Genomic DNA, 12,457 nt, shown 5'->3' on the forward strand with positions numbered 1-12,457 from the left:
TTTATTGCATGTGTTTATGTGTAGGGTGGTGATGTGCAACTCATTTAATATATATATATATACATATACACACAAACCATAATGGCAAAACCTATGAAGCTATATATATATATGTAAAATGTATATATATGTCTAATTCATATTTATGAATATTATCCCAGAATTTTCTCATCTTTGAAGAACAAGTACAATTTTTTTTGAATGATTTTTATTTGATTTCATAATTTGAAAGAAATGTAAGCCTCAAATGCAATGAATTCTGTTTGAACAAATGTAGCCTGAAAATGTATGTTATGTAACTTTTGCTGGTGAAAATATTCTTCCCAGTCTGAATACTTTTATTTGTAGTTTATTTTCCAAACCCCAGTTTGCTGAGACAATGATACATGCTGCAGAAATCATATGCTCCTTCTTGGCTGAATATTTTGTACTCGAGAAATGCCGAGAGGCAATGTTGATCCCTCCGATGATAATGTCATTAGGATGGGTGTGGTCTTCTCACCATGCTCCTCCTTTAGTATCGGGGAGAGAAAACCCTCTTCCTCCTTCACTGCAGCCCTGCAAAAAACTGTGACCATCATACAAGTGGCTACCATCAGGCCACCAACGCTGAGTAAGATCACGCCCAGAAGCTGGCAGGTCTGCAGGACCCGGTTGTATTCAACAGCCTGATGGTCAATTACAATAAACCTCCCATCACCAATGGTTTCAAGTTTTTGAGGCACAAGGTACCCTGTTGTTATGGCTGATACTCCAATCAAAAGGATGATGATGCCAGATGAGAACCCAACCTGAGGGGAGAGAGAGAGAGAAAGCGAAACAAAGAAAAAAGATTTCAAGTCAAAACACTAAGAATCAGATATATGAACAAGAGCAGGATTTTAACAAATGTTTTACTTGCATTCTGTATGGTCTGTGTTAATACAAATGTATGTCAGTGGCTTACAATTTGTGAGTCACACTGTGCAGTTCATCTCTATATCTAAGTAGTCGGCTGTCATTATCATTGGTGGTGTCATACGGCTGCTCATCGTTAGCTCGGACAAAAACTACAACCCACTCCGCTACAGGCCCCATGAGGAGCTCAGTGTCTCTCCAACCTGACACCACTCGAAGTATTCAACTGCGGGACCACCTTTATCATTCTTATAAGAAAAGCGCAGTCCGGGTCTGAACTCTCTGCAAACAGCTAAAGTTAGCTTTGAACCTAACACCACTCTAAGTATTCAACTGCAGGACCACCTTTATCATTGTTATAAGAAAAGCGCAGTCCGGGTCTGAACTCTCTGCAAACAGCTAAAGTTAACTTTGAGTATGTGTCTACCTGTTTGAGCTAATATTCATTATCCCCTGGAGAGCACTCTGCTTTGGCTTGTAAGCAACACACACGCACACATGCACACATCTTCCACTTTCTCTCTTATTCCCTTCTGTTAGCAAATAGTATCCATAACTGATAAATACTGTGTGTTTGTTAATTTAAACTGAGACCACAGTAGCCTACTGACACAAGGTTATCCTGTTTTTCCACCTGAGAAATGGTTTAGAAATGACTTACAGTTCCAGAGCAGTCCTTTGTCAGTTCTGATTGTTTCTTAAACACAAACTTGTCTTTGCTTTGATTCATTAGCAGTAGTACAAAAGAACTGCCTGCTCACACCCTTGTTCTCCTTCTCCCCCTCCCCCTTCCCTGTTAATAAATATTACCTGTGGCAGGCACCATTTTTAAAACTACAATCCACTCTGCTACCGGCCCTATGAGGAGCTCAGTGTCTCTCCAACCTAACACCACTAGAAGTATTCAACTGCGGTAACACCTTTATCATTCTTATAAGAAAAGCACAGTCCGGGTCTGAACTCTCTGCAAACAGCTAAAGTTAACTTTGAGTATGTCTACCCATTTGAGCCAATATTCATTATCCCCTGGAGAGCACGCTGCTTTGTCTTGTAAGCAACACGCGCACATGCGCACACACACACACGCACATGCCTTCCACTTTCTCTCTTATTCCCTTCTGTTAGCAAATAGTATCAATAACTGATAAATACTGTGTGTTTGTTAATTTAAACTGAGACCACAGTAGCCTACTGATACAAGGTTATCCTGTTTTTCCACCTGAGAAATGGTTTAGAAATGACTTACAGTTCCAGAGCAGTCCTTGGTCAGTTTTGATTGTTTCTTAAACACAAACTTGTCTTTGCTTTGATTCATTAGCAGCAGTACAAAAGAACTGCCTGCTCACACCCTTGTTCTCCCCCTCCCTGTTTATTACCTTAAGCAATCCCAAAGTTAATAAATATTACCTGTGGCAGGCACCATTTTTAAAACTACAATCCACTCTGCTACAGGCCCCATGAGGAGCTCAGTGTCTCTCGAGTAAGTGTTTACAACTGTATATGCTTATTTATATTGAATCGTGTTATTCATCTAATATGATTTATGCTTTATTCCTGGAAGTTACTATGGCATGCTAGCATTTTGTTTGTCTGCACCAAGTTGTTTTTAGTATAATTGTATGGTCTATTTGCATAGCTGCATCTTGTTCACTAATGTTATTCATGTATATGTGTTGTGTGTAGACAGCTCATACTGGTGTCTAATTATTTCTGTATAATTGTGCTGTTACTGGTGGATAGAATAACATTAGAGACTCAGGACAGAGTGCTGCTCACTATATTTTTATCTGTGACTGCATAACTGTCAGCTGTGGTCCCTTCTAACTGATGTTTTCCCAAACTGGCTCAGTATCTGCATATACTAGTAGTTGGTTCAAGACATATTTTTCTGTATGCAGTAGCTATTTGCTCAGTTTGTATTTTGTAATCTTTATAATATATCTTCACCATCTCAAAAGTGCTGACTCCTCTCTGTACTCTTCTTTTCTAGACCTAACACCACTCTTAAGTATTCAACTGCGGTACCACCTTTATCATTCTTATAAGAAAAGCGCAGTCCGGGTCTGAACTGTCTGCAAACAGCTACAGTTAACTTTGAACCCAACACCCCTCTAAGTATTCAACTGCGGTACCACCTTTAACATTCTTATAAGAAAAGCGCAGTCCGGGTCTGAACTGTCTGCAAACAGCTACAGTTAACTTTGAACCTAACACCACTCTTAAGTATTCAACTGCGGTACCACCTTTAACATTCCTATAAGAAAAGTGCAGTCCGGGTCTGAACTGTCTGCAAACAGCTACAGTTAACTTTGAACCTAACACCACTCTTGAGTATTCAACTGCGGTACCACCTTTAACATTCTTAGAAGAAAAGCGCAGTCCGGGTCTGAACTGTCTTCAAACAGCTAAAGTTAACTTTGAGTATGTGTCTACCTGTTTGAGCCAATATCCATTTTCCCCTGGAGAGCACTCTGCTTTGGCTTGTAAGCAGCCCCAGCCCCCCCCCCCCCCACACACACACACATACACACACACACTCACACTCATCTTCCACTTTCTCTCTTATTCCCTTCTGTTAGCAAATAGTATCCATAAATGATAAACACTGTGTGTTTGTTAATTTAAACTGAGACCACAGTAGCCTACTGATACAAGGTTATCCTGTTTTTCCAACTGAGAAATGGTTAAGAAATGACTTACAGTTTCAGAGCAGTCCTTGGTCAATTCTGATTGTTTCTTAAACACAAACTTGTCTTTGCTTTGGCTCATTAGCAGCAGTACAAAAGAACTGCCTGCTCAGACCCTTGTTCTCCCCCTCCCCTTCCCTGTGTATTACCTTAAGCCAATCCCAAAGTTAATAAATATTACCTGTGGCAGGCACCATTTTTAAAACTACAACCACCCTTTGAGCACCTTACGCTCGGCTCTGCCATAAAACTTATTAAAACTGCCTGAACTTGGGCACAGCTAACTGATAGCTTGTGGAAATACAGAGTACCTACCTGAGTGTCCACATTCACTATCATATGTTCATTCATCAGTTTATTCTGTTACCTGATTGTTTCCAGCCCCCTCATAAGAGCAACTAACAGGGTCTCTACCCCCCACCCTACCCCCTATTCTATCCTGCCGTCAGTGGTCCTACCTTTATTACACTCACAAACCCCTCCCATCTTTTCAATAGCCAACCACAGCACTAAACCCAGCACTACCTCCTGCATCTTCCCACTACTATCACTCCTCCTCATCTAACATGTATAAGCATACCATACCTGTGCTCACTGCATGCACTCTCCTTGCATATCTTACATCCTACCAAAACTCCATCATTCCCCCACTCAACCACTACCATTGTGCTACTACTCACAGCATCACTCATGTCTCACCCTCACTCAGCTCCCCTCCCACCAACTCAAGAACCATCCCTATGCATGCCCCGCATATTCTAGCAACTATATTACTCAAACATAAAGCATCCCTACAACTTAACATAGTAACCCTCTCACCATACCTATTACCCACAGAGCATAATCATAAAGTTCCCCCAATAAACAAACACATTCAAAAACTGAGAAAACGAATAACCTCATGCATATCAAAACTAGCCCTAAGTGGAGACATCCACCCCAACTCTGGCCCTACCATCTCCAACCCCAATCCTCATAATCAGACTAGTAACCACAACTTCTCCCATATCACAGCCAATAGAAAGCCAAGTGACTTCCTTCTACTAAGCCTAAATATTAGAAGTATATCCAACAAAGTCCATGAATTCCATGCCACCATAGACTTGTACTCCCCAGATATAGTCATCCTGACAGAAACCTGGCTAAAACCTCACATTACCAGTGAGCAAATCCTCTCTACCGGTTATGGCATACTAAGACTAGACCGGCTAAACAAGAAAGGAAGCGGTGCAGCTATAATATTTAAACAGCATGTAAACATGCAGATCTTAAAATCATCAGCTCCACAAATAGGCAATGAAGAAATAATATAGACCAACCTCAAAATAAACCAAAACAAAACCATCAAGATAATTGGATGCTACTTCCCACCTGGCCAAAACATCCACTAGAAAACCTCCTCAGCTGGTCTAATCACCATCTCCCCCAAGAAACTAGAATTTTAGGTGATTTCAGTATTGATTGGCAATCCTGTTCTGGCAACCATCCACCCCATCATGTAAACCTTCATGGCATCACCCAACTAGTCCAGTCACCAATCAGGATAAATAAAAACTCCAGCAAGCACACTACCCTGGATTGGATACTAGTCAGTAAGAGCCCCCAGTCATATATAACAGTCTGCTTATCAGATAGCCTCAGTGATCACTCCCCAACATTCCTACTAAAAAAATACCTATACCAAGCTAAACCTGTCATCTACCGTCAAATATGTAAAAAAACCCACTCACATTCATCTCATCTCTCAAAGAATGTAACTGGCATCTTCTAAAGTACCTCAGTCTTGATGACGCAGTTGAATTTTTTAATATTACCTTCCTGAGCATCCTTAATTACCATGCCCCCATAAGACTTTCCAGAACCAAAGCACAACCCTCCCCATGGCTACAAAAAACCACTAAGTCAGAAATGAAAAACAGGGATAAAGCCTGGGAGCACTGGCGCAAAACCAAATCCCCCTCAATTAGACAGAAATTGCTAGAACTACGCAATAGAGTCAAAAAGCTAATAAAACAGGACAAATTCCAATACTACCAGTCTGCCCTAGACTCCTCCCAACACAGCCTCAAACAATTCTGGTCCTCCATAAACTCCATCCTCCATTCAGGTAAAGTCAGTACCCCTCCTCCGAAAATATTGCTACCTCATTCAACACACACTTCACACAAACCATACTATCACTAGCTAAAAAACACAACCCCCCCTCCCCTCCAACCCACACCTTCAACTAGTAATCTCAACCACTGCCTCATGGCTGGAGAACAGCAACAGTCATTCATCTGCACAAAAGTGGGCTATCTACAGACCCATATGTTTCACTAGTCTCATATGCAGACATGGAAAGAATTATCATGGAAATGTTTAATAATGACATAGAAAACCTCCTGACATGGGACCCAAATCTAATCTGGTTTCATCGAGGGCAGGTCATGCCTACTCAGCCTGGTGGACTTATTTGAGGAAGTTACTAAAACAATGGATGAGGGCCAAATGGTTCACACCACCCACCTTGACCTGGTCAAGGCATTTGACACACTGTTCCACTCAGGCTTTGTTGATAAACTCAAGATGTTAGGTATAAACTCCTATGTCACTCATTGAATAGTCAGCTGGTTCACAGACAGAACCCAGGAGGTTAGAATTGGGCAGTCCACCTTTACAAAGTGGCTATTCACAAGTGAAGTCCCTCAGGGATCAGTCCTGGGACCACTTCTTTTTGACATTTACTTCTCTGAAGTCAAGGTCAGTATTAAGGCATCTGACTGGCCAAACTGGCAATAGATTGCAAATTAGCAGCAGTCATAGAAATGTTCACTGACCCTAATGTTCTGCCGGAAGGGCTGACATAGACAAATAACTTGTGTTAGAGCTATGGACAAAATGCCAAATGACTAAATGCCAAGAAATGCATAATAGTATCCTTCAAGAATTCATCCACCCCTTGTAACTATTGCATAGACAACACACCCCCTATGAGTCAAAGCAGTAGCCAGAGACTTGGGGATTTACATGGACAGTAATCTTGCCTTCAACTATCACGTGTCTACAGTTATGAGGAAATCGTTCTATGTTGTGCAGCTTATAAACAAAGGTGTGGCATCTAGGTCCATTGTTTCACTGTATTCAACATTCATCAGACCTATCATTGAGTGCAATGCTCCCTTTGGTCTGTACCTAACCAGGCTCATCTAACAAATGGAATGTCCATGGAGGTTCCTCACCAAAAGAATACAGGGTGAAAGTAACATGCCCTGTGCAGACCACTTCAAAGCCCTATTCCTGTATTCTGTCTCCTACAGACTGTTGAGGGGAGATTTATGCTTTGCATACAAGACATTGTCAGACCTCACCCTGACTGCCGCTTGCATAACCACAAAACAAACAGCACTAGAATTATCCATTCCAAAGACTTAAACCTTATCTGTTGTATAAATAGGACCTGCTAGGAGAGGATCTATGTTATATATTAAAACATCCAAAATGTCGAATACTATACAGTCGAGACCATATGGTTGACATCTGAAAGTTTGAATATATAATAAAAAAAAAAAAAAAAAAAACACACCGTAACAGTGTGAGCAGGTGGGCAAGCCCCCCTGCACCCCCCACACTCCCCCTACTTAAATATACCAACTCCTAGACTGCACTTCAGTGCAGAAAAGGGAAATTCTCCCATTCTGCATCATACGGCGCTGTTAAAAGTCAATCTCTGAACACTTAAAATGTCAAACATATGGTCTCGACCATATGCCGTTTGACATTTCCAGCATTCGAAGATTTGACATAGACCCCTGGGAGATAGGTATGTATCCCAGAGACTACCCCATCTATGGAACAGGCTGTCCATCCATGTGATGCAGATTTCCTCCCTAACCCAACTCAAGTTTGACTTGAAAAATTGGGTGGGGAACAGGAAATGAATCCCTGGTTTGACACGTATGTCTCTAATGTACATAGGCAGCATGTAAATGGTAACTTTCCCAATCCCATGTTTACACTTATCAAGGGTACCAGAACTTTAGAGATTTGGGATGCATAGTTAAGCTTAAAAGGCCTTAGTGGTCGTAATCCTAATACACATCTATGAACCTATGTGACCTAAAACAAAACATTACGTTAGAAAATTCCCACTTAAAGACAGTAAGTATTTAGAACAAATTAAAAATAAAGAATACTCAAATGGAAAATGTTTCTAGCTCTGTGCAAAACATGGTCCAGAAATGTCCAAAATATTAGAGAAGTCTCTTTCCTATTTAAACTGAAAGCTGGTAAGTACTGCATTGTCCTAGAAGAGTTCCTGCATGTTTTCATGTGAAAACTGTTTGTTAAAACAGATGCTCCATGGGACGTCTTTGAGGTTCGCCTGTGATCATGATTCTGCATTTTGGGATTATGTCCAAAACCAACCATGGTACATGTGTCTGGCTTCTGTTCACTGTTTCAGGTAGCCAGTCTACAGTCTAGAATGAGGCATAAAACAGGTATCCAAACTGGTGCCCTGAAAAGGGCCTAAAAATAATCTCAACCTGTTTCACGTGGACCAGGCAAAACAAGGGAAAAGCAGAACATATATAGTAAAACTTGTGGCATGAAAAGAAAGAGAAATTCTGGTGACTGTGTACCATGGGATATGGTTTTAAGGAAGGAGTCTTGTTGAGGGGGGAAACATGGAACATTGCAGTAGTTGAGTGGAAAGGCAGTGATTGCTGCCATGATGGGGACTTGTGGTCCACTGCTCTGCTCTTGGTTGGTCCTGGTTTACTGTCCTAATGAGACTCCTGCATGTCCATGAATGTTGGGGTACAGCTCCCTTTTGGATGCCATCCTCCCTGTCATCAGTCTCATAGGAAAAAAGTAAGGTTAGGGTTGCTCACATCCATATAAGAGATCCATGTAAAGGGGGAGAGTGGCTTTGGGGGAGCTTTAGCACTTCTTTGGATTGAATGGTAAGGGGGGAGGGGATTTCTGCCTATTTCAATGACACTGATATAAAGACTATTTTGAAGACACTGATATATATATATATATATTGTATTTATATAGCATATATCATGGGCAGAAGAAGGTCAAAAATTAAAAAGGATAGCTGGGTGCACAAGATCCAGGATAAAAAAGTGTCCAATCCTGGTAGGTGCACTGGTGCCAGGACTGAAAAAAAATGGCAGTGTAGAATCCTCAAAATATGGAAACATTGCTACAGAGGGGCCAGGCCAGGCCCAGGGAGAGGATGCCCCCCCCTGCTGTAGAAGGAAGTAGCAGTCTACAAAAATCACAAAAACTGATAGGCCAAAGAAGAGCCATAAAGACGATGAGTAGACTATTGAGGATAAGAAAGAAATGATGTGTTGTTATTATTATGCAAAAAGCCCAGAATTTTCAGACACAAGATATACAAAATGATTGAGAGAAATTAGAGAAAAGAAAAATACTTCAGCAAGATAAACTGTCAGAAGCTTCAAATAAAAATTTGTGTTCATTAATACAACAGATTTGTGAAAAAACAGTATATAGACAGAAAAACTTTGATCTGTTTGGAAAAAGAAGCATCTGAGGAAGTGCAAAAATATAAACAACAAAACCTAGAGATTTTTGAAAAGTGTAAAGAAGAAATATGGACATGGGAAAGAAAGAGAGATTTGATATGGTACAATATTTATGCAAGGGTAAAAGCCAAATTAATCAATATAAAGAAGGCAGTGCCTAAGATATTTGAAGACAAATATAGGCAAAGGCAAGCAGATATAGAAAATTTCACATTAAAAATAATATTACAAAGAGGGAATGTAGAAAAGAAGATTAGTAAAGTAGAAGTTAAAAAACAGAAGTTGAAGATATGGAGTACCTGTGAAGCGAAGAATTTTGTATAGAAGGTCTAACACAGGTTACGTCACAGCATAATGGAACGAGTCCCCAAAGTAAGAAGAAACACGAAGATCAGGAGACATGTGAAGAAGAAATATGGTCATAGGAAAAAAAAAAAAGATTTAATATGGTGCAATATCTATGCAATGGAGAAAGCAAAACTAATCAATAAAAAAAGAGCAGCACCAAAGTTATTCGAAGAGAAATACAGGCAATGGAATCCAGACATGGAAAACTTTACATTACAAAAAATAAGAAGACAAAGAGGAAAAGTAGAAAAGAGGATTAGTAATGGAGAAGTTAAAGAAACAGAAACTGAGGTTATGGATCACCTGCGAAATGAAGGATACAGTATAGAAAATTTAATTCAGAAAGCACCACAACAGGATAGAGCAATGGATATCCATATTAAGGGAAAACCAGTGGAACGGGAAGCAATTGGTCAGGTACTGTATGAAAATATTTTGGAGCCTTCCAGAGGAAACCAGTATAAACATTCACTTGAAGCTGGACACCAAGGGAAGGAACAGGAAAATGTGGAAACTCTGATGCAGTCAGTGTTGAGAAGTGATAGGCCGGTGAATTCCCATATAGGTTCATAGGTTCATAGGTTGGTACTGGGCTATCTGCCCGAAGGCATATATTAGCCTAGCCATGTTGTGCGGTATTCACCACCCCTTTAGTAGTTCCCTAGACCCTTGTACTAGCAGTTAGTACCCTTGGCCCCTATCTAGTAGTGCTGTTGGTGTGATCCCCGGTGTGAACTTTCTGTTACCCATCCACTCATCAAGGTTCCTCTTGAAGACTGATAGTGAGGAGCTCTGTCTTATGTAGATCAGGACCCCGTTCCATAGTAAGGGAAGTCTCTGCGAAGGGAATCTATCCCTCCAGCATGTTCTATTCATTGTTGTGTTGAGGTTTATATCCCTAGAGCGTGTAGCTCGAGTAGATTTGGTTTTGCTAAGATGGAGCATGTTCAACAATTCTGGGTTGGACATGGCTCTGTACGTTAGACAGAGATCACCTCTAAGAAAGCAGTATGCAACAGAGAACAGTCTTAGCTTTTTCAATCGTGCTGCATAGGGCAACTTTTTGAGGCCAGTAATCCTCTTGGTTAGGTACCTTTGTGGTCTCTCCAGCTGCTGGAGATGTCTAGCCAGGTACATCCCAATTGGTGCATTGTACTCAATAATGGGTCTGATTAGGGAAGAATAGAGGGGCACTATTACATCCTTAGATCTTGATGCAAACGCTTTCCTGATCAGATGGGTCACATAGAAGGATTTTCTAACCACCTTGGCAACATGGTTATCAAAGGAAAGTTGACTATCTACTTGGGTCCCTAGATCCCTTATTTCTTCTTCAGATTTCAGGGGATTACCTCATATGTTGTAGTTTGTGGGTACTCTGTTTTTTCCAAAGGGGATTACTACGCATTTTTTTGCATTTAGCTTGAGACCATGGCTTTGACACCATGCATCAGTCTCATTTAGGCCCTTCTGGAGGATCTCCATGTCGGCCGGAGACTCTATTATAGCACCCAGTTTGCAGTCATCTGAAAACGTAGTCAGCCACAGCCCTTCCGTGCTTGTCTGTACTTCTGAGAAGTATATGCCAAACAGGAGGGGCCCCAGGACAGAGTCCTGAGGCACACCACTCGTTACTGGTCTGGATTCGGACATAGATCCCACTACTCTTACTTTATGGGATCTGAGAGCCAGTTTGCGATCCATCTTGTAACATAAGGGTTTATGCCCAGGCTGGTGAGCTTATCAATGATACCTGAATGGGGAATGGTGTCAAATACTTTAGCAAGGTCAAGGTAAGCCGTGTCTACCTCCTTTCCCTTATCTATAGCCTGAGTAACTGTCTCAAAGAAATCCTCCAGGTTCAGGAGGCATGATCTGCCCTTGACGAAGCTGAACTGTGTGGGGTCCAGCGACTGGAGGTTCCCAATCTCTCCATTTATGAGTTCCATAATGATTCGCTCCATAGCCTTACAGATCAGACTGGTCAGGCTTATTGGTCGGTAGTTCCCAGGGTCAGTTGTGGCCCCACCCTTGTGCAGCGGGACCACCATTGCCACGCGCCATTCTATGGGCACATATCCTGTGGAGAGGCTGAGACTGAACAGGGTATTAAGATGTGGGGTTAATTCCTTTTGGAGCTCGCGTATGACACAGCCTGGGACACCATCTGGTCCCATGGAGGCAGTGTTTTTAAGCTTTAGATAGAGCCTTGTTAACCAACGTATCAGTAATAATTGGACTTACACAATCCCCTAGAATGATAATAGGCCCTGTAGGTGGTGAGGGGGGGGGGATTTGCACTGAACCTGTCAGCCAAGATTTTGGCAATGTCAGAAGGGTCAGTGTATTTTGTTCCATTTTGTACTAGGTCAGAACAGACCTGAGTGTTGCCATTTAGGTTTTTGATGTAGCCATAGAAGGCCTTATGGTTATCCTTGGCATCCTTGGCAACTTTCTTTTCAAAATCAGCTTTAGTTGACTTGATGAGGGCCCTCAATTTCTTACTAATGCTGATCAGGGATGATTTTTCTACTTGAGATTTGGCCTTTTTTTGTACAAGTCTCCTCCTTTTATTGTAAAGTTTGCTTATGGCTGGGGTCCACCAAACTGGTTTCTTCTTGCTTGAGGAAGGAGTCTTGGTTTTATTTGGGATAGCACGGTCCATGCAATCCTGAAGATGCATATAGAGTGCCTTGATGTAGGATTCCGCATCCTGGATATCATTATCCTTCTGCAAGGGAATAGTGAAGCTTTCCACTTCGGATGCAAGTAGTTTGAAGTTTGCTTTGGAGAGGTTTTTGACTATGATTTCTTTTAATGGGGGAGGTGGAGGGGTGAGGATGTCCAGGGTTATCAGTTTGTGGTCGGATCTGACCAAGGAGGGGGTGATAACAGGTGTGGTACAATGGGCGCCCATATTTGTGATGATTAAATCCAATATGTTGTCCCCTCTAGTGGGGGAACATACTAGTTGTTCAAGGG

General features: G+C 41.5%; 1 protein-coding gene across 3 annotated transcripts in view; it reads right to left on the reverse strand.

The window, feature by feature from the left end:
• Positions 1–333: 333 nt before the first annotated feature.
• NRSN2 (neurensin 2) overlaps positions 334–12,457 on the reverse strand; it is a 340,127-nt gene continuing 328,003 nt past the window's right edge. For 2 of the 3 annotated variants that reach the window (XM_044090308.1, XM_044090307.1), the window contains one exon: positions 334–791. In XM_044090308.1, coding sequence (XP_043946243.1) covers positions 399–791 — 393 coding nt within the window. In that variant the 3' untranslated portion in view covers positions 334–398. Of the gene's footprint in view, positions 792–1,558; positions 1,659–12,457 lie in introns of those variants that run through there. The other variant, XM_044090309.1, reaches the window with a different exon arrangement.

The sequence above is a fragment of the Protopterus annectens genome, chromosome 12.part0 (assembly GCF_019279795.1).
Source record: "Protopterus annectens isolate FY-2018-M chromosome 12.part0, PAN1.0, whole genome shotgun sequence".
In the NCBI taxonomy this organism is placed as follows: domain Eukaryota; kingdom Metazoa; phylum Chordata; order Ceratodontiformes; family Protopteridae; genus Protopterus; species Protopterus annectens.